This window comes from Salmo trutta, unplaced genomic scaffold (genome assembly GCF_901001165.1).
Source record: "Salmo trutta unplaced genomic scaffold, fSalTru1.1, whole genome shotgun sequence".
NCBI lineage: Eukaryota > Metazoa > Chordata > Actinopteri > Salmoniformes > Salmonidae > Salmo > Salmo trutta.
The window spans coordinates 1-24,072 of record NW_021822891.1 but is presented as its reverse complement, the minus strand read 5'-3'; the positions used below and the strand labels follow the sequence as shown (position 1 = coordinate 24,072).

General features: G+C 41.6%; 1 protein-coding gene across 7 annotated transcripts in view; it reads right to left on the bottom strand.

Annotated features, from left to right (window-relative positions):
- Positions 1–22,730, bottom strand: part of LOC115186271 (FERM, ARHGEF and pleckstrin domain-containing protein 1) — a gene marked incomplete at its 5' end in the record, with an annotated part of 63,799 nt that extends 41,069 nt beyond the window's left edge. For 6 of the 7 annotated variants that reach the window (XR_003875663.1, XM_029745945.1, XM_029745942.1 and 3 more), the window contains 9 exon segments: positions 2,435–2,600; positions 2,716–2,803; positions 2,943–3,011; positions 3,909–4,075; positions 4,319–4,414; positions 7,364–7,511; positions 17,927–18,041; positions 19,953–20,050; positions 22,655–22,730. Coding sequence is in view for 6 of the 7 variants with exons in the window: in XM_029745945.1 (XP_029601805.1) it covers positions 2,435–2,600; positions 2,716–2,803; positions 2,943–3,011; positions 3,909–4,075; positions 4,319–4,414; positions 7,364–7,511; positions 17,927–18,041; positions 19,953–20,050; positions 22,655–22,730 (1,023 nt within the window). 7 annotated transcript variants of the gene reach the window in all.
- Between the last annotated feature and the right edge of the window lie 1,342 nt (positions 22,731–24,072).

Sequence of the window (24,072 nt, the reverse complement as noted above, 5' to 3'; positions counted from 1 at the left end):
GCCCAGTTGAATGTAAGGTACTGTAAAGGGCCCAGTTGAATGTAAAGTACTGTAAAGGGCCCAGTTGAATGTAAAGTACTGTATAAGGCCCAGTTGAATGTAAGGTACTGTAAAGGGCCCAGTTGAATGTAAAGTAATGTAAAGGGCCCAGTTGAATGTAAAGTACCTTAAAGGGCCCAGTTGAATGTAAAGTCCTGTAAAGGGCCCAGTTGAATGTAAAGTCCTGTAAAGGGCCCAGTTGAATGTAAAGTCCTGTAAAGGGCCCAGTTGAATGTAAAGTCCTGTAAAGGGCCCAGTTGAATGTAAAGTCCTGTAAAGGGCCCAGTTGAATGTAAAGTCCTGTAAAGGGCCCAGTTGAATGTAAAGTAATGTAAAGGGCCCAGTTGAATGTAAAGTCCTGTAAAGGGCCCAGTTGAATGTAAAGTCATGTAAAGGGCCCAGTTGAATGTAAAGTACTGTAAAGGGCCCAGTTGAATGTAAAGTCCTGTAAAGGGCCCAGTTGAATGTAAAGTAATGTAAAGGGCCCAGTTGAATGTAAAGTCCTGTAAAGGGCCCAGTTGAATGTAAAGTCCTGTAAAGGGCCCAGTTGAATGTAAAGTCCTGTAAAGGGCCCAGTTGAATGTAAAGTCCTGTAAAGGGCCCAGTTGAATGTAAAGTCCTGTAAAGGGCCCAGTTGAATGTAAAGTAATGTAAAGGGCCCAGTTGAATGTAAAGTAATGTAAAGGGCCCAGTTGAATGTAAAGTCCTGTAAAGGGCCCAGTTGAATGTAAAGTACTGTAAAGGGCCCAGTTGAATGTAAAGTCATGTAAAGGGCCCAGTTGAATGTAAAGTCATGTAAAGGGCCCAGTTGAATGTAAGGTACTGTAAAGGGCCCAGTTGAATGTAAAGTAATGTAAAGGGCCCAGTTGAATGTAAGGTACTGTAAAGGGCCCAGTTGAATGTAAAGTACTGTAAAGGGCCCAGTTGAATGTAAAGTACTGTATAAGGCCCAGTTGAATGTAAGGTACTGTAAAGGGCCCAGTTGAATGTAAAGTAATGTAAAGGGCCCAGTTGAATGTAAAGTACTGTAAAGGGCCCAGTTGAATGTAAAGTACTGTAAAGGGCCCAGTTGAATGTAAAGTACTGTAAAGGGCCCAGTTGAATGTAAAGTAATGTAAAGGGCCCAGTTGAATGTAAAGTACTGTAAAGGGCCCAGTTGAATGTAAAGTACTGTATAAGGCCCAGTTGAATGTAAGGTACTGTAAAGGGCCCAGTTGAATGTAAAGTAATGTAAAGGGCCCAGTTGAATGTAAGGTACTGTAAAGGGCCCAGTTGAATGTAAAGTACTGTAAAGGGCCCAGTTGAATGTAAAGTACTGTATAAGGCCCAGTTAAATGTAAGGTACTGTAAAGGGCCCAGTTGAATGTAAAGTAATGTAAAGGGCCCAGTTGAATGTAAAGTACTGTAAAGGGCCCAGTTGAATGTAAAGTACTGTAAAGGGCCCAGTTGAATGTAAAGTAATGTAAAGGGCCCAGTTGAATGTAAAGTAATGTAAAGGGCCCAGTTGAATGTAAGGTACTGTAAAGGGCCCAGTTGAATGTAAAGTAAGTAAAGGGCCCAGTTGAATGTAAAGTCATGTAAAGGGCCCAGTTGAATGTAAAGTACTGTAAAGGGCCCAGTTGAATGTAAAGTAATGTAAAGGGCCCAGTTGAATGTAAAGTACTGTAAAGGGCCCAGTTGAATGTAAAGTACACAACAGTGGAACACAGTAGAAAGAGAGACAGAGGAAACAGCCTGACTGACCTGGTTACAGTTACCATACCTGTTCCTACCCACAAACTGCTGCTCTGACTGACCTGGTTACAGTTACCATACCTGTTCCTACCCACAAACTGCTGCTCTAACTGACCTGGTTACAGTTACCATACCTGTTCCTACCCACAAACTGCTGCTCTGACTGACCTGGTTACAGTTACCATACCTGTTCCTACCCACAAACTGCTGCTCTAAATGACCTGGTTAGAGTTACCATACCTGTTCCTACCCACAAACCCCTGCTCTAACTGACCTGGTTACAGTTACCATACCTGTTCCTACCCACAAACTGCTGCTCTAACTGACCTGGTTAGAGTTACCATACCTGTTCCTACCCACAAACTGCTGCTCTAACTGACCTGGTTAGAGTTACCATACCTGTTCCTACCCACAAACTGCTGCTCTAACTGACCTGGTTACAGTTACCATACCTGTTCCTATGGTGGGTGCAACGCCAGGGTTGTGGGTTCGATTCCCACGGGGGGCCAATACAAAAAATAAAAATAAAAAATAAATAAATAAATAAATAAAATAAAAAAATGCATGAAATGAAATTTATGAAATGTATGTATTCACTACTGTCAGTCGCTCTGGATAAGAGCGTCTGCTAAATGACTAAAATGTAAATGCCAGACTGGACCTGAGATCTGCTGCTCTGGGTGGCTGGTGGAGGAGGGTAGGGCCTGGCCCTCTGGGTCCTCCGGTCCCTCTGGTCCAGCCTGGTGGCCGTCGGTCACCGTGGGGTCGTCCCCCGGCGCCTGGAGGGTCGACCTGAGAGGAGCGTCTGTCTGGTCCACTGAGACAGTCTGGAGAGGAAGGAGAGAGAGAGAAAAGGGTTATTCTGTGATATCTTCTGTTAAAACAACAAAACAACACATTGACTCTATTCCTTCTCCTAGGAATCAAAGAGAGAAAGGTCACCGTGATATACTTGACCTCTGGTGGTACTGTGGATGTCTTTCTATCCTGGGGCGTCTGGCTGCTGCCGGACACCTTCTTACTGTGTTTCCTGACGGGCAGAGGAGACAGGTGAGGCTCGGTCTATCAACTGGCGAGGTAAAAGGGACATTGACATGGGAACGTCGAGACACAAAAAACAAGCCTCAGGGGGGAAGAGAGGCTGACGTCCAGACAGTGTGAAGACTCACCTTTCAAACGGGACCTTTTGGAACTCTGAGTCCTTGACGTAATCAGAAACCTGCTTCTGTGTCCGACCGCTGCAGATATAAAGAGACAGGACATGGTAGAGAACGTTGAAGGAGGACAGTCCCTGTTAAAGGACTGGCAGTGGAACACAGAGGTCTAATAGCAGAACAGTCCCTGTTTTAAAGGACTGGCAGTGAAACACAGAGGTCTAATAGCAAAACAGTCCCTGTTAATAAACACAGAGGTCTAATAGCAGAACAGTCCCTGTTAATAAAGGACTGGCAGTGAAACACAGAGGTCTGCTGAAGCAGAACAGTCCCTGTTAAAGGACTGGCAGTGAAACACAGAGGTCTGTTGATGCAGAACAGTCCCTGTTTTAAAGGACTGTAAGTGAAAGGCCCTGAAACAATAGGAAAGGTTACATTACTAAATTATTATTATTATATACAATAGGAAAGGTTACATTGTTGAGTCCAGTATCAATCTGTGTTGTTGTTGCTGGTTAATATGCATTTAACTCTACAAGCTCCACCCACCCAGCCAGCCTCCCTAAACCTCTACAAGCTCCACCCACCCAGCCAGCCTCCCTAAACCTCTACAAGCTCCACCCACCCAGCCAGTCTCCCTAAACCTCTACAAGCTCCACCCACCCAGCCAGCCTCCCTAAACCTCTACAAGCTCCACCCACCCAGCCAGCCTCCCTAAACCTCTACAAGCTCCACCCACCCAGCCAGCCTCCCTAAACCTCTACAAGCTCCACCCACCCAGCCAGCCTCCCTAAACCTCTACAAGCTCCACCCACCCAGCCTCCCTAAACCTCTACAAGCTCCACCCACCCAGCCTCCCTAAACCTCTACAAGCTCCACCCACCCAGCCTCCCTAAACCTCTACAAGCTCCACCCACCCAGCTAGCCAGCCTACCTAAACCTGAAGGAGGACCCTCTGGTGAAGAGCTGCAGCCAGCCTACCTAAACCTGAAGGAGGACCCTCTGGTGAAGAGAACAGCTTTGGGTTTGGGTTTAGGTTCCTCAAACAGTCTGAAGAAGGCGTGATACTCCACACATATTTTCCAGAAGATCTTACAGCAGTCTCGACTGGCCATCGTAAACTCCAGAGTGTCCTGGTATCCACTCTGCTGCAGGGCAGAGACACACAGACACTGTCAACACATAGCTTAGCATTGGTTAGAACAGGAAGAATACATGGGCTGTTATCATCTATACCACTTAATATAAAACACTGTGTTCGAACTACATAATAACCGGTGAATATCGCTGTGAATTTAACTGAGAAAATATAAATAAAAAAATAAAAAAATCGACACCCTCTCAACCAATCGGAATGTAGTATTCTGCCAAGGCGTGGTATGAGGACTTACATTGAGGTCTGGTCTGAGTTTGATGAGGAAACGCTTCCTCTTGAAGCTGAGCTTGCGGACTTTAGACCAGTTAAAAGTATTGATCCTATTGTCCCCCTATAGGAGAGAGTTTAGACCAGTTAAAAGCATTGATCCTAGTGTCTCCCTATAGGAGAGAGTTTAGACCAGTTAAAAGCATTGATCCTAGTGTCCCCCCCTATAGGAGAGAGTTTAGACCAGTTAAAAGCATTGATCCTAGTGTCCCCCCCTATAGGAGAGAGTTTAGACCAGTTAAAAGCATTGATCCTAGTGGCTCCCCCTATAGGAGAGAGTTTAGACCAGTTAAAAGCATTGATCCTAGTGTCTCCCCCCTATAGGAGAGAGTTTAGACCAGTTAAAAGCATTGATCCTAGTGCCCCCCCCCCCCTATAGGAGAGAGTTTAGACCAGTTAAAAGCATTGATCCTAGTGCCCCCCCCCCTATAGGAGAGAGTTTAGACCAGTTAAAAGCATTGATCCTAGTGTCTCCCCCCTATAGGAGAGAGTTTAGACCAGTTAAAAGCATTGATCCTAGTGTCTCCCTATAGGAGAGAGTTTAGACCAGTTAAAAGCATTGATCCTAGTGTCTCCCTATAGGAGAGAGTTTAGACCAGTTAAAAGCATTGATCCTAGTGCCCCCCCCCCCCCCCATAGGAGAGAGTTTAAACCAGTTAAAAGCATTGATCCTAGTGTCCCCCCCTATAGGAGAGAGTTTAGACCAGTTAAAAGCATTGATCCTAGTGTCTCCCCCCTATAGGAGAGAGTTTAGACCAATTAAAAACATTGATCCTAGTGTCCCCCCCCCTATAGGAGAGAGTTTAGACCAGTTAAAAGCATTGATCCTAGTGTCTCCCCCCTATAGGAGTTTAGACCAGTTAAAAGCATTGATCCTAGTGTCCCCCTATAGGAGAGAGTTTAGACCAGTTAAAAGCATTGATCCTAGTGTCCCCCCCCCTATAGGAGAGAGTTTAGACCAGTTAAAAGCATTGATCCTAGTGTCCCCCCCTATAGGAGAGAGTTTAGACCAGTTAAAAGCATTGATCCTAGTGTCTCCCCCTATAGGAGAGAGTTTAGACCAGTTAAAAGCATTGATCCTAGTGTCCCCCCCTATAGGAGAGAGTTTAGACCAGTTAAAAGCATTGATCCTAGTGTCTCCCCCTATAGGAGAGAGTTTAGACCAGTTAAAAGCATTGATCCTAGTGTCTCCCCTATAGGAGAGAGTTTAGACCAGTTAAAAGCATTGATCCTAGTGTCTCCCCCCTATAGGAGAGAGTTTAGACCAGTTAAAAGCATTGATCCTAGTGTCTCCCCCCTATAGGAGAGAGTTTAGACCAGTTAAAAGCATTGATCCTAGTGTCTCCCCCCTATAGGAGAGAGTTTAGACCAGTTAAAAGCATTGATCCTAGTGTCTCCCCCCCCCTATAGGAGAGAGTAGTTTCAGTTGGTTGGACAACAACTACTATTTATTTACATGTTTAACCTCCTTTCCACACACACACACACACACACACACACACACACACACACACACACACACACACATTCAAGGGTTTTTCTTTATTTTTACTATTTTCTACATTGTAGAATAATCAAAACGATGAAATATCCCATATGGAATCATGTAGTGTTGTTAGGTTCTAATTCTCAGAGTATAAAACTCAGCGGACGTTATGAAAGCTTAACCAACTTTAATTCTTCCCAGAGGGTCAATACCGCTGCATCAGACAAATACATTTTTCACACAAGCTCTGATATTTAACCCTTCATCCTAGGACGAGTCTCCTCCTACACATCTGAACAGCCAATGCGTCTCTGTTGCTAGGCAGAACCTTAGTGAGATCTGTTCTTCCTCACTTCATCTGACCGGACCTCTAACCCCAATGTGCTCACTCCTCTCCAACTCACGGCTGTCATGGTGCCTGGTACCAGACCGTGTCTCTTCTCCTCCCAGAGGATCCCTGACGGCTAACAATAACACATCCTGACATAATGTAAACGTTATACATTACCCTCTCTCCCTCAGTGACATGAATAAGTATATTTCATATTCTCAGAACCCAACAGTAGTAACCAAAAAAAAGTGTTAAATAAATCAAAATATATTTTATATTATAGATTCTTCAAAGTAGCCACCCTTTGCCTTGATGACAGCTTGGCACTCTCTTGGCATTCTCTCAACCAGCTTCATGAGGTAGTCACCTGGAATACATTTCAATTAACAGGTGTGCCTTGTTAAAAGTTAATTAGTGCAATTTCTTTCCTTCTTAATGCATTTGATCCAATCAGTGTGACAAGGTAGGGGTGGTATACAGAAGATGGTCTTTTACCAAATAGGACTAAGTCAATATTATGTAAAGAACAGCTCAAATAAGCACAGAGAAACGAAAGTCCATCATTACTTTAGGACATGAAAGTCAGTCAATACGGAATATTTCAAGAACTTTGAAAGTTTCTTCACAGTGAAATGCAGACTGACCAGTCCTTAACCAGCAGGTGTAGACCTCACAGTGAAATGCAGACTGACCAGTCCTTAACCAGCAGGTGTAGACCTCACAGTGAAATGCAGACTGACCAGCCCTTAACCAACAGGTGTAGACCTCACAGTGAAATGCAGACTGACCAGCCCTTAACCAACAGGTGTAGACCTCACAGTGAAATGCAGACTGACCAGCCCTTAACCAGCAGGTGTAGACCTCACTGTGAAATGCAGACAGACCAGCCCTTAAACAACAGGTGTAGACCTCACAGTGAAATGCAGACTGACCAGCCCTTAACCAACAGGTGTAGACCTCACAGTGAAATGCACTGACCAGCCCTTAACCAACAGGTGTAGACCTCACAGTGAAATGCAGACTGACCAGCCCTTAAACAACAGGTGTAGCCCTCACAGTGAAATGCAGACTGACCAGCCCTTAACCAACAATGCAGTTTTAAGAAAATACCTTAAAAGAAAAAAGGTAAAAGATCAGAAATGAACTCCCATGATCCTAGTGGGTAAATATCTGTTGCCCATATAACCCAGCAGTACCTGAAACAGCAGCAGTCCAACATGAGACACAGCCAGACTGAGCTTGGTCCCCTCTCGGTCCTTAGCAGGATGGAGTCTGACTCCGTACATCTCCAAGCGCCGGGAGATCTCCAACAGCTGCTGGTCTGACTCGGCTGGCGTCTGGCCTCTGAGGGGAACAGGACAGATGCTTACGCATTTTAACATCACCTTGGACAATTTTCATCTGTACATTTGTCATAAAAATGTTGACTAAATCGGCGCGACACACAGCCTTAAAAAGACAGCTTGGTGGTGTAAATCTGATCACTGTATAAAACTAATAACTAATAGAAACAATTAAACTAATAGAATCCATTAAACCAATAGAATCCACTAAACTAATAGAATCCACTAAACTAATAGAATCCATTAAACTAATATAATCCATTAAACTAATAGAATCCATGAAACCAATAGAATCCATGAAACTAATAGAATCCATGAAACTAATAGAATCCATGAAACTAATAGAATCCACTAAACTAATAGAATCCACTAAACTAATAGAATCCATGAAACTAATAGAATCCACTAAACTAATAGAATCCATGAAACTAATAGAATCCATGAAACTAATAGAATCCATGAAACTAATAGAATCCATGAAACTAATAGAATCCACTAAACTAATAGAATCCATGAAACTAATAGAATCCATGAAACTAATAGAATCCATGAAACTAATAGAATCCATTACACTAATAGAATCCATGTATATTAAACTAATAGAATCCATGAAACTAATAGAATCCATGACACTAATAGAATCCATGAAACTAATAGAATCCATGTATATGAAACTAATAGAATCCATGAAACTAATAGAATCCATGAAACTAATAGAATCCATGAAACTAATAGAATCCATGTATATGAAACTAATAGAATCCATGAAACTAATAGAATCCATGAAACTAATAGAATCCATTAAACTAATAGAATCCATGAAACTAATAGAATCCATTAAACTAATAGAATCCATTACACTAATAGAATCCATTACACTAATAGAATCCATTACACTAATAGAATCCATTACACTAATAGAATTCATGAAACTAATAGAATCCATGTATATGAAACTAATAGAATCCATGTATATGAAACTAATAGAATCCATGAAACTAATAGAATCCATGAAACTAATAGAATCCATGAAACTAATAGAATCGATGTATATGAAACTAATAGAATCCATTAAACTAATAGAATCCATGAAACTAATAGAATCCATGAAACTAATAGAATCCATGAAACTAATAGAATCCATTAAACTAATAGAATCCATTACACTAATAGAATCCATTACACTAATAGAATCCATTACACTAATAGAATCCATTACACTAATAGAATCCATGAAACTAATAGAATCCATTACACTAATAGAATCCATTACACTAATAGAATTCATTACACTAAAAGAATTCATGAAACTAATAGAATCCATGAAACTAATAGAATCCATTAAACTAATAGAATCCATGAAACTAATAGAATCCATGAAACTAATAGAATCCATGAAACTAATAGAATCCATGTATATTAAACTTATAGAATCCATGAAACTAATAGAATCCATGTATATTAAACTAATAGAATCCATTAAACTAATAGAATCCATGAAACTAATAGAATCCATGAAACTAATAGAATCCATGAAACTAATAGAATCCATGAAACTAATAGAATCCACTAAACTAATAGAATCCATTACACTAATAGAATCCATGAAACTAATAGAATCCATGTATATTAAACTAATAGAATCCATTAAACTAATAGAATCCATTACACTAATAGAATCCATTACACTAATAGAATTCATGAAACTAATAGAATCCATGAAACTAATAGAATCCATGAAACTAATAGAATCCATGAAACTAATAGAATCCACTAAACTAATAGAATCCATTAAACTAATAGAATCCATGAAACTAATAGAATCCATGAAACTAATAGAATCCATTACACTAATAGAATCCATGTATATTAAACTAATAGAATCCACTAAACTAATAGAATCCATGAAACTAATAGAATCCATTAAACTAATAGAATCCATTACACTAATAGAATCCATGAAACTAATAGAATCCATTAAACTAATAGAATCCATGTATATTAAACTAATAGAATCCATTAAACTAATAGAATCCATGTATATTAAACTAATAGAATCCATGAAATTAATAGAATCCATGTATATTAAACTAATAGAATCCATGAAACTAATAGAATCCATGACACTAATAGAATCCACAACACTAATAGAATCCATGAAACTAATAGAATCCATTAAACTAATAGAATCCATGTATATTAAACTAATAGAATCCATTAAACTAATAGAATCCATTAAACTAATAGAATCTATTACACTAATAGAATCCATTAAACTAATAGAATCCATTACACTAATAGAATCCATGAAACTAATAGAATCCATGAAACTAATAGAATCCATGTATATTAAACTAATAGAATCCATTACCCTAATAGAATCCATTACACTAATAGAATCCATGTATATTAAACTAATAGAATCCATGTATATGAAACTAATAGAATCCATGAAACTAATAGAATCCATGAAACTAATAGAATCCATGAAACTAATAGAATCGATGTATATGAAACTAATAGAATCCATTAAACTAATAGAATCCATGAAACTAATAGAATCCATGAAACTAATAGAATCCATGAAACTAATAGAATCCATTAAACTAATAGAATCCATTACACTAATAGAATCCATTACACTAATAGAATCCATTACACTAATAGAATCCATTACACTAATAGAATCCATGAAACTAATAGAATCCATTACACTAATAGAATCCATTACACTAATAGAATTCATTACACTAAAAGAATTCATGAAACTAATAGAATCCATGAAACTAATAGAATCCATGAAACTAATAGAATCCATGAAACTAATAGAATCCATGAAACTAATAGAATCCATGAAACTAATAGAATCCATGTATATTAAACTTATAGAATCCATGAAATTAATAGAATCCATGTATATTAAACTAATAGAATCCATTAAACTAATAGAATCCATGAAACTAATAGAATCCATGAAACTAATAGAATCCATGAAACTAATAGAATCCATGAAACTAATAGAATCCACTAAACTAATAGAATCCATTACACTAATAGAATTCATTACACTAAAAGAATTCATGAAACTAATAGAATCCATGAAACTAATAGAATCCATGAAACTAATAGAATCCATGAAACTAATAGAATCCATGAAACTAATAGAATCCATGAAACTAATAGAATCCATGTATATTAAACTTATAGAATCCATGAAATTAATAGAATCCATGTATATTAAACTAATAGAATCCATTAAACTAATAGAATCCATGAAACTAATAGAATCCATGAAACTAATAGAATCCATGAAACTAATAGAATCCACTAAACTAATAGAATCCACTAAACTAATAGAATCCATTACACTAATAGAATCCATGAAACTAATAGAATCCATGTATATTAAACTAATAGAATCCATTAAACTAATAGAATCCATTACACTAATAGAATCCATTACACTAATAGAATTCATGAAACTAATAGAATCCATGAAACTAATAGAATCCATGAAACTAATAGAATCCACTAAACTAATAGAATCCATTAAACTAATAGAATCCATGAAACTAATAGAATCCATGAAACTAATAGAATCCATTACACTAATAGAATCCATGTATATTAAACTAATAGAATCCACTAAACTAATAGAATCCATGAAACTAATAGAATCCATTAAACTAATAGAATCCATTACACTAATAGAATCCATGAAACTAATAGAATCCATTAAACTAATAGAATCCATGTATATTAAACTAATAGAATCCATTAAACTAATAGAATCCATGTATATTAAACTAATAGAATCCATGAAATTAATAGAATCCATGTATATTAAACTAATAGAATCCATGAAACTAATAGAATCCATGACACTAATAGAATCCACAACACTAATAGAATCCATGAAACTAATAGAATCCATTAAACTAATAGAATCCATGTATATTAAACTAATAGAATCCATTAAACTAATAGAATCCATTAAACTAATAGAATCTATTACACTAATAGAATCCATTAAACTAATAGAATCCATTACACTAATAGAATCCATGAAACTAATAGAATCCATGAAACTAATAGAATCCATGTATATTAAACTAATAGAATCCATTACCCTAATAGAATCCATTACACTAATAGAATCCATGTATATTAAACTAATAGAATCCATGAAACTAATAGAATCCATTAAACTAATAGAATCCATGTATATTAAACTAATAGAACCCACTAAACTAATAGAATCCATTAAACTAATAGAATCCATTAAACTAATAGAATCCATTAAACTAATAGAATCCATGTATATTAAACTAATATAATCCATTAAACTAATAGAATCCATGTATATTAAACTAATAGAATCCACTAAACTAATAGAATCCATGTATATTAAACTAATAGAATCCATGAAACTAATAGAATCCATGTATATTAAACTAATAGAATCCATTACACTAATAGAATCCATTAAAATAATAGAATCCATTAAACTAATAGAATCCATGTATATGAAACTAATAGAATCCATTAAACTAATAGAATCCATGTATATGAAACTAATAGAATCCATGAAACTAATAGAATCCATGACACTAATAGAATCCATTAAACTAATAGAATCCATGTATATTAAACTAATAGAATCCATGTATATTAAACTAATAGAATCCATGAAACTAATAGAATCCATGAAACTAATAGAATCCATTAAACTAATAGAATCCATTAAACTAATAGAATCCATGTATATTACACTAATAGAATCCATTACACTAATAGAATCCATTACACTAATAGAATCCATTACACTAATAGAATCCATGAAACTAATAGAATCCATGAAACTAATAGAATCCATGACACTAATAGAATCCATGACACTAATAGAATCCATGAAACTAATAGAATCCATTACACTAATAGAATCCATTACACTAATAGAATCCATTACACTAATAGAATCCATTACACTAATAGAATCCATTACACTCATAGAATCCATTACACTCATAGAATCCATTACACTAATAGAATCCATTACACTAATAGAATCCATTACACTAACAGAATCCATTAAACTAATAGAATCCATTAAACTAATAGAATCCGTTAAACTAATAGAATCCATTACACTAATAGAATCCATGTATATTAAACTAATAGAATCCATTAAACTAATAGAATCCATGAAACTAATAGAATCCATGAAACTAATAGAATCCATGACACTAATAGAATCCATGACACTAATAGAATCCATGACACTAATAGAATCCATTAAACTAATAGAATCCATGAAATTAATAGAATCCATGAAACTAATAGAATCCATTACACTAATAGAATCCATGTATATTAAACTAATAGAATCCATTAAACTAATAGAATCCATGAAACTAATAGAATCCATTAAACTAATAGAATCCATGAAACTAATAGAATCCATGTATATTAAACTAATAGAATCCATGAAACTAATAGAATCCATGTATATTAAACTAATAGAATCCATGAAACTAATAGAATCCATGAAACTAATAGAATCCATGAAACGAATAGAATCCATGAAACTAATAGAATCCATGAAACTAATAGAATCCATGAAACTAATAGAATCCATGAAACTAATAGAATCCATGAAACTAATAGAATCCATGAAACTAATAGAATCCATGAAACTAATAGAATCCATGTATATTAAACTAATAGAATCCATGTATATTAAACTAATAGAATCCATTAAACTAATAGAATCCATTAAACTAATAGAATCCATTAAACTAATAGAATCCATTACACTAATAGAATCCATTACACTAATAGAATCCATTAAACTAATAGAATCCATTACACTAATAGAATCCATTAAACTAATAGAATCCATTAAACTAATAGAATCCATTAAACTAATAGAATCCATGTATATTAAACTAATAGAATCCATTAAACTAATAGAATCCATGTATATTAAACTAATATAATCCATTAAACTAATAGAATCCATGTATATTAAACTAATAGAATCCATGAAACTAATAGAATCCATGAAACTAATAGAATCCATGAAACTAATAGAATCCATTACACTAATAGAATCCATGTATATTAAACTAATAGAATCCATGAAACTAATAGAATCCATTAAACTAATAGAATCCATTAAACTAATAGAATCCATTAAACTAATAGAATCCATGTATATTAAACCAATAGAATCCATTAAACTAATAGAATCCATTAAACTAATAGAATCCATTAAACTAATAGAATCCATTACACTAATAGAATCCATTAAACTAATAGAATCCATTACACTAATAGAATCCATGAAACTAATAGAATCCATGAAACTAATAGAATCCATTAAACTAATAGAATCCATTACACTAATAGAATCCATGTATATGACACTAATAGAATCCATTACACTAATAGAATCCATTACACTAATAGAATCCATGAAAATAATAGAATCCATGAAACTAATATAATCCATTACACTAATAGAATCCATTAAACTAATAGAATCCATGAATCTAATAGAATCCATTACACTAATAGAATCCATTACACTAATAGAATCCATGAAACTAATAGAATCCATTACACTAATAGAATCCATTAAACTAATAGAATCCATTAAACTAATAGAATCCATGTATATTAAAATAATGTAATCCATGAACATAATGCTACTTAACCAAAATGTTGGACTAACATATTGCTCTCCGCCTCCCTGGAGAGGTAGTAGGACAGACAGAGGGTGGAGGGGATAGAGGGGGTTGGTTTGGGGGGTGGAGAGAACTAACATATTGCTCTCCGCCTCCCCACCAACACGAGAGACTTTGAGTTACTAAATCTGCTGAGTGGAAATAGTTTCCTGTTTCCTGTATGTGAGCCTGAATTAGGCTCTTCCATCCTTCCTGTTCTGATCTGGGCTGGCTGGTCTCCTGAGGGGCCGGGTTTGGTTAGGGGGGTGGAGAGGGGCTGGCTGGTCTCCTGAGGGCCGGGGTTGGTTTGGGGGTGGAGAGGGGCCGTGGTTGGTTAGGGGGGTGGAGAGGGGTCATCTGATCCTAGATCTGTGGTTAGGGACGTCTACACTCAGGGAAGACTAGGGACTGGGGTCATCTGGTCCTAGATCTGTAGTTAGGGACGTCTACACTCAGGGAAGACTAAAGCCTAGGACTGGTGCCCATCTCTGGGAGGAGAGGCTGGGAGAGAGAGCAGAGGGAGGGAGGGATGAGACGGAGGAAGTGGTCCTGGCACACACCCAAGGAATGGTATGAGTCATCTCAGATGGAATTCTGGGAAAAAAGGAAGGACAGGGACAGTCTCGATCCATCAGTCCCACAATAGTTTTTACAGGGAAGGCTGGAAGGCAGGGCAGCGGCAAGAGGAGCTTTATGGATAACCATCTCTAACCATCTATGTGGGCGCGGTGACAGAGGCATTGCCAAGCCTGTCAGATTAACAACAACACTGTAGACATAACACTGGGCCTGGCTACTGATGTACATCAAGCTTCTTCTACAGCAGCTAAATCACCATCTAACTTCTCATCTTTCTGATTTAATCTGTCATGTACCTTTTTACTGAGGAGAGGCTTCTGTCTGGTCTACCATAAAGGCCTGATTGGTGGAGTGTTGCAGAGATGGTTGTCCTTCTGGAAGGTTCTACCATTCTCCACAGAGGAACTCTGGAGCTCTGTTAGAGTGACCATCGGGGTTTTTAGTCACCTCCCTGACCAAGGCCCCTTTACCCCGATTGGTCAGTTTGGCCGGGCGGCCAGCTCTAGGAAGAGTCTTGGTGGTTCCAAACTTCTTCAATTTCAGAATGATGGAGGCCACTGTGTTCTTGGGGACCTTTCCCCAGATCTGAACCTCGACACAGTCCTTGCAAACATTTCTAAAAACCTGTTTTTGCTTTGTCATTATGGGGGTATTGTGATGTCATTATGGGGGTATTGTGATGTCATTATGGGGGTATTGTGATGTCATTATGGGGGTATTGTGATGTCATTATGGGGGTATTGTGATGTCATTACGGGGGGTATTGTGATGTCATTACGGGGGTATTGTTGATGTCATTACGGGGGGTATTGTGATGTCATTACGGGGGTATTGTGATGTCATTATGGGGGTATTGTGATGTCATTACGGGGGTATTGTGATGTCATTATGGGGGTATTGTGATGTCATTACGGGGGTATTGTGATGTCATTACGGGGGTATTGTGATGTCATTACGGGGGTATTGGGTATAGATATCTGAGAAAAATTATAATATTGAATCAATTTTAGAATAAGGCTGTAACGTAACAAATGTGGAAGAAAGTCAAAGGGGTCTGAATATTTCCGAAGGCGCTGAATTTTCCCCCCCAAAACATTATTGGTTACTGATTACTATGCGGTTGCATCAAACATACATTTTACAAATCTGCAATGTTTGAATTTCCCACTTTAATTACGGAACAAGTAAAAACATGATTTCCACCAGTCGACATTATAAATAGCAGCATCGTGACGCCGTAGAGGCCTGCAGCTCCGCGAAACACGAGGAGCAACATGACAACCCGATCTAAATAAACACGTCTTCATTTAAAGCCAAAACACACAGCACCACTTCATCTGACAGGCTATCGATAGGTAACCTCGTAGACGACGCAGCACCACTTCATCTGACAGCCTATCGATAGGTAACCTCGTAGACGACGCAGCACCACTTCATCTGACAGCCTATCAATAGGTAACCTCGTAGACGACGCAGCACCACTTCATCTGACAGCCTCTCGATAGGTAACCTCGTAGACGACGCAGCACCACTTCATCTGACAGCCTATCGATAGGTAACCTCGTAGACGATGCAGCACCACTTCATCTGATAGCCTATCGATAGGTAACCTCGTAGACGATGCAGCACCACTTCATCTGACAGCCTATCGATAGGTAACCTCGTAGACGACGCAGCACCACTTCATCTGATAGCCTATCGATAGGTAACCTCGTAGACGACGCAGCACCACTTCATCTGACAGCCTATCGATAGGTAACCTCGTAGACGACGCAGCACCACTTCATCTGACAGCCTATCGATAGGTAACCGCTTATACGACGCAGCACCACTTCATCTGACAGCCTATCAATAGGTAACCTCGTAGACGACGCAGCACCACTTCATCTGACAGCCTATCGATAGGTAACCTCGTAGACGACGCAGCACCACTTCATCTGACAGCCTATCGATAGGTAACCTCGTAGACGATGCAGCACCACTTCATCTGACAGCCTATCGATAGGTAACCTCGTAGACGACGCAATATCAGAGCCACGGACAGCGATCGGGGAAGTCTACACTTTGTATGTGACCCAAACTCTAACTTTACAGGAGGGTCCGGAGAAAGGTAGAGTGGGGTTAGGGGTTAGGGGTTAGGGTTAGGGGTTAGGGGTTAGGGGTTAGGGGTTAGAAAGGTAGAGTGGGGTTAGGGGTTAGGGGTTAGAAAGGTAGAGTGGGGTTAGGGTGAGGGTTAGGGGTTAGGGGTTAGGGGTTAGGGGTTAGGGTTAGGGTTAGGGGTAGAAAGGTAGAGTGGGGTTAGGGGTTAGGGGTTAGGGGTTAGAAAGGTAGAGTGGGGTTAGGGGTTAGGGGTTAGAAAGGTAGAGTGGGGTTAGGGTGAGGGTTAGGGGTTAGGGGTTAGGGGTTAGAAAGGTAGAGTGGGGTTAGGGGTTAGAAAGGTAGAGTGGGGTTAGGGGTTAGGGGTTAGAAAGGTAGAGTGGGGGTTAGGGTTAGGGTTAGGGGTTAGGGGTTAGGGGTTAGGGGTTAGAAAGGTAGAGTGGGGTTAGGGGTTAGGGGTTAGAAAGGTAGAGTGGGGTTAGGGTTAGGGGTTAGGGTGAGGGTTAGGGGTTAGGGTTAGGGGTTAGGGTTAGGGTTAGGGTTAGGGGTAGGGGTTAGGGGTAGGGGTTAGGGGTTAGAAAGGTAGAGTGGGGTTAGGGTGAGGGTTAGGGGTTAGGGGTTAGGGTTTAGGGGTTAGGGGTTAGGGGTTAGAAAGGTAGAGTGGGGTTAGGGTGAGGGTTAGGGGTTGAAAGGTTAGATGGGGTTAGGGTTAGGGGTTAGGGTAGAAAGGTTCGAGTGGGGTTAGGGGTTAGGGGTTAGAAGGTAGAGTGGGGTTAGGGGTTAGGGGTTAGGGGTTAGAAAGGTAGAGTGGGGTTAGGGTGAGGGTGAGGAGTTAGAAAGGTAGAGTGGGGTTAGGGTGACTCACACATGCTTGCGGTGGTTAGGGGTTAGGGTTAGGGTTAGGGTTAGGGGTTAGGGTTAGGGTTAGGGTTAGGGTTAGGGGTTAGGGGTTAGGGGTTAGGTTAGAGGGTTAGGGGTTAGGGGTTAGGGTTAGAAAGGTAGAGTGACTCACACATGCTTGCGGTGGTACTCTGTGATCCTGTCCATCAGGGTGTCTTGGTTTGGTATGTACTTGTTGTGAAGAAGGTGCTGAAAACTCTGGACCTCATCAAAGTCCCCGATCTCAGCTGTGGAGAGAAGAAGAGAGGACCGAGAAAGAGGAGAGAGAGAGGAGAGACGAGAGGGAGGAGAGAAGGGAGAGGAGAGACGAGAGGGAGGAGAGAAGGGAGAGGAGAGAAGGGAGAGGAGAGACGAGAGGGAGGAGAGAAGGGAGAGGAGAGAGGAGAGAGAGGGAGAGGGGAGGGAGGAGAGACGAGAGGGAGGAGAGACGAGAGGGAGGAGAGAGAGGGAGAGGAGAGAGGAGAGACCGAGAAAGAGGAGAGAGGAGAGACGAGAGGGAGGAGAGAAGGGAGAGGAGAGACGAGAGGGAGGAGAGAAGGGAGAGGAGAGAAGGGAGAGGAGAGACGAGAGGGAGGAGACGAGAGGGAGGAGAGACGAGAGGGAGAGAGAGACGAGAGAAAGAGGAGAGAGAGGGAGAGCAGAAATTAGGAGTCAGAAGGGAGATGGGAGGAGAGACGAGAGGGAGGAGAGAAGAGAGGGAGGAGAGAGGGGAGAGGAGAAGAGAGGGAGGAAAGACGAGAGGGAGGAGAGAGGGGAGAGGAGAGACGAGAGGGAGGAGAAGAGAGAGAGGGAGGAGAAGAGAGAGGGAGGAGAAGAGAGGGAGAAGAGACGAGAGGGAGGGAGGAGAAGAGAGAGGGAGAGAGAGACGAGAGGGAAGAGAGAGGGGAGAAGAGAGACGAGAGGGAGGAGAAGAGGGAGGAGAAGAGAGAGGGAGGAGAAGAGAGGAGAGAGAGAGGAGAGAGAGAGGGAGGAGAAGAGAGAGGGAGGAGAGACGAGACGGAGGAGAAGAGACGAGAGGGAGGAGAGAGGGGAGAGGAGTGTTACTGAATAACCAAGAGAAGAGTTTAATTCACACAGGCGTTTCCCCACTAGAGCCTGAACTGGCCAGTTATTCCCTCTGTATCAGGTATTCAGCAACAGTCTCTCCAGATTACCCAAAGGGGGTGATTTTTCTGACAGGTATTTTTATGTATCCAGAGAAATGGTTCAGCCTGAATGACAATGGCTCCTCTACGCATATTAACCGCCTCATCAACTCAGTTTGGAACTGGAGCCGGTACCCACTGGAGCCGGCCGGTACCCACTGGAGCCGGCCGGTACCCACTGGAGCCGGTACGTACCCACTGGAGCCGGTACGTACCCACTGGAGCCGGTACGTACCCACTGGAGCCGGTACGTACCCACTGGAGCCGGCCGGTACCCACTGGAGCCGGCCGGTACCCACTGGAGCCGGTACCCTCTGGAGCCGGTACCCTCTGGAGCCGGTACGTACCCACTGGAGCCGGTACGTACCCACTGGAGCCGGTACGTACCCACTGGAGCCGGTACGTACCCACTGGAGCCGGTACGTACCCACTGGAGCCGGTACGTACCCACTGGAGCCGGTACGTACCCACTGGAGCCGGTACGTACCCACTGGAGCCGGTACGTACCCACTGGAGCCGGCCGGTACCCACTGGAGCCGGCCGGTACCCACTGGAGCCGGCCGGTACCCACTGGAGCCGGCCGGTACCCACTGGAGCCGGCCGGTACCCACTGGAGCCGGCCGGGACCCACTGGAGCCGGCCGGTACCCACTGGAGCCGGCCGGTACCCACTGGAGCCGGCCGGTACCCACTGGAGCCGGCCGGTACCCACTGGAGCCGGCCGGTACCCACTGGAGCCGGCCGGTACCCTCTGGAGCCGGCCGGTACCCTCTGGAGCCGGTACCCTCTGGAGCCGGTACCCTCTGGAGCCGGTACCCTCTGGAGCCGGTACCCTCTGGAGCCGGTACCCTCTGGAGCCGGTACCCTCTGGAGCCGGTACCCTCTGGAGCCGGTACCCTCTGGAGCCGGTACCCTCTGGAGCCGGTACCCTCTGGAGCCGGTACTAAAATAAATCAGGAAGCTCTAACTATATTATAATATAAAGTATGCTCACACTGGACGATATGTGAGACCAGCAGAGCAGCACTGGTGTCGTTACAGGTCAGACGTCCACACGCCAAATCATGCTTTATCTGGAGAGCAAACAGGTACCTGAGAGAGAGAGAGGAGGAGAGAGAGAGAGGAGAAGGAGAGAGAGAGAGAGGAGGAGAAGGAGAGAGAGAGAGAGAGAGAGGAGAAGAGAGAGGAGAGGAGAAGAGAGAGAGAGAGAGAGGAGAGAGAGAGAGAGAGGAGGAGAGAGAGAGAGAGGGAGAGAGATGAGAAGGAGAGACAGAGAGAGGAGAAGGAGAGACAGAGAGAGAGGAGAAGGAGAGAGAGAGAGGAGAAGGAGAGAGAGAGGAGACACATGGTAACTATTAGCCTGTGTTTCCAGCTTCAGCGAGTTCTGCCCAGTCAGAAACCTGCTTTGTAATGGCAGAGCCTTGAAACCCCAACCCTCCTTACAGGGTCAGCTAACAGTCACATCAGATGCCTTGGCAGACAGTGAATCCACAAATAGCATGAGAATGTTGCCAAGCCATAAAACAGCTCTCCATCCATCTGATTGAATCCCCGAGCTGACAAGGTAAAAACCTGTTGTTCTGCCCTATATCTCTGATCACACATCAACACAGGCCAATATCTCTGATACCGATGACAAGCATACCCATAACATGATGCAGCCACCACCATGCTTGAATACCGATGACAAGCATACCCATAACATGATGCAGCCACCACCATGCTTGAATACCGATGACAAGCATACCCATAACATGACGCAGCCACCACCATGCTTGAATACCGATGACAAGCATACCCATAACATGACGCAGCCACCACCATGCTTGAATACCGATGACAAGCATACCCATAACATGACGCAGCCACCACCATGCTTGAATACCGATGACAAGCATACCCATAACATGACGCAGCCACCACCATGCTTGAATACCGATGACAAGCATACCCATAACATGACGCAGCCACCACCATGCTTGAATACCGATGACAAGCATACCCATAACATGACGCAGCCACCACCATGCTTGAATACCGATGACAAGCATACCCATAACATGATATAGCCACCACCATGCTTGAACAGTTCAAACCTCAAGTGTTATGTTGTGATTTGCCCCCCCCCCAAAAAAAATAACACTTTGTATTCAGGATTTAAAGTTAATTTCTTTGCCACGTTTTGTTGCAGTATTACTTTAGTTGTCTTGTTGCCAACAGGATACATGTTATGGTACATTTTTAATGTATTTTTTAATGTATTTTATTCCCTCAACAGTAGGTTACACTGCGTCTGATCCCTCAACAGTAGGTTACACTGCGTCTGATCCCACAACAGTAGGTTACACTGCGTCTGATCCCTCAACAGTAGGTTACACTGCGTCTGATCCCTCAACAGTAGGTTACACTGCGTCTGATCCCTCAACAGTAGGTTACACTGCGTCTGATCCCTCAACAGTAGGTTACACTGCGTCTGATCCCTCAACAGTAGGTTACACTGCGTCTGATCCCTCAACAGTAGGTTACACTGCGTCTGATCCCTCAACAGTAGCTTACACTGCGTCTGATCCCTCAACAGTAGGTTACACTGCGTCTGATCCCTCAACAGTAGGTTACACTGCGTCTGATCCCTCAACAGTAGGTTACACTGTGTCTGATCCCTCAACAGCGTCCCTCAACAGTAGGTTACACTGTGTCTGATCCCTCAACAGTAGGTTACACTGCGTCTGATCCCTCAACAGTAGGTTACACTGCGTCTGATCCCTCAACAGTAGGTTACACTGCGTCTGATCCCTCAACAGTAGGTTACACTGCGTCTGATCCCTCAACAGTAGGTTACACTGCGTCTGGTCCCTCAACAGTAGGTTACACTGCGTCTGATCCCTCAACAGTAGGTTACACTGCGTCTGATCCCTCAACAGTAGGTTACACTGCGTCTGATCCCTCAACAGTAGGTTACACTGCGTCTGATCCCTCAACAGTAGGTTACACTGCGTCTGATCCCTCAACAGTAGGTTACACTGCGTCTGATCCCTCAACAGTAGGTTACACTGCGTCTGATCCCTCAACAGTAGGTTACACTGCGTCTGATCCCTCAACAGTAGGTTACACTGCGTCTGATCCCTCAACAGTAGGTTACACTGCGTCTGATCCCTCAACAGTAGGTTACACTGCGTCCCCTCTTCTCTTGTTAAGGACATATTGACTCCCGTTAGAACTGCTGGAGATGCAAACACAGGAAGGAGGCTTCTGACCACTTCCTGTTACACTTCCTGTCCCTGTTTGTTTTGGCCTCTGAGTTGTAGGATACGCTGGACTCATGAGACATTGACCTCTGTAAACATCAGGAAAGAAAAAGCACTGTAACTCTACAGAATGGTGAAGTTATTTTCCCGTTGATGGTTCAGGGTGTGTACAGAATGGTGATGGTTCAGGGTGTGTACAGAATGGTGATGGTTCAGGGTGTGTACAGAATGGTGATGGTTCAGGGTGTGTACAGAATGGTGATGGTTCAGGGTGTGTACAGAATGGTGATGGATCAGGGTGTGTTCAGAAGGGTGATGGATCAGGGTGTGTTCAGAATGGTGATGGATCAGGGTGTGTTCAGAATGGTGATGGATCAGGGTGTGTTCAGAATGGTGATGGATCAGGGTGTGTTTGTTGAGAAGAAGAACAGGAAGACTCATCCACTCTCACCGTGTCAGCTCCTCCAGCAGCTGTGTGTCTGGAGGGAAGAACTTCACCACAAAACGAAGGATGGTGTTCTTAGGGCCTGTGGGGAGAGAGAGAGAGAGAGAGAGGAGAGAGAGACAGAGAGAGAGAGAGAGAGAGAGAGAGAGAGAGACAGAGAGAGAGAGAGAGAGAGACAGAGCATAATGTAGTTAAAAAGGGTTGTCCTCTCAGTACTATATTCCATTAATACTATACAGGGTTGTCCTCTCAGTACTATATTCCATTAGTACTATACAGGGTTGTCCTCTCAGTACTATATTCCACTTGTACTATACAGGACTGTCCTTTCAGTACTATATTCCACTAGTACTATACAGGGTTGTCCTCTCAGTACTATATTCCATTAGTACTATACAGGGCTGTCCTCTCAGTACTATATTCCACTAGTACTATACAGGGCTGTCCTCTCAGTACTATATTCCATTAGTACTATACAGGGCTGTCCTCTCAGTACTATATTCCATTAGTACTATACAGGGCTGTCCTCTCAGTATTCCATTAGTACTATACAGGGTTGTCCTCTCAGTACTATATTCCATTAGTATTATACAGGGTTGTCCTCTCAGTACTATATTCCATTAGTACTATACAGGGTTGCCCTCTCAGTACTATATTCCATTAGTACTATACAGGGTTGTCCTCTCAGTACTATATTCCATTAGTACTATACAGGGTTGTCCTCTCAGTACTATATTCCATTAGTACTATACAGGGTTGTCCTCTCAGTACTATATTCCATTAGTACTATACAGGGTCCTCTCAGTACTATATTCCACTAGTACTATACAGGGTTGTCCTCTCAGTACTATATTCCATTAGTACTATACAGGGTTGTCCTCTCAGTACTATATTCCATTAGTACTACACAGGGTCGTCCTCTCAGTACTATACAGGGTTGTCCTCTCAGTACTATATTCCATTAGTACTATACAGGGTTGTCCTCTCAGTACTATATTCCACTAGTACTATACAGGGTTGTCCTCTCAGTACTATATTCCACTAGTACTATACAGGGCTGTCCTCTGAGTACTATATTCCATTAGTACTATACAGGGTTGTCCTCTCAGTACTATATTCCATTAGTACTATACAGGGTTGTCCTCTCAGTGCTATATTCCACTAGTACTATACAGGGTTGTCCTCAGTACTATATTCCATTAGTACTATACAGGGCTGTCCTCTCAGTACTATATTCCATTAGTACTATACAGGGTTGTCCTCTCAGTACTATATTTCCTATACAGGGTCCTCTCAGTACTATATACATTTTACATTTACATTTTAGTCATTTAGCAGACGCTCTTATCCAGAGCGACTTACAGTAGTAAATGCATACATTTCATTTCATGCATTTTTTTTTTTTTTTTTTTTTTTTTTTTTGT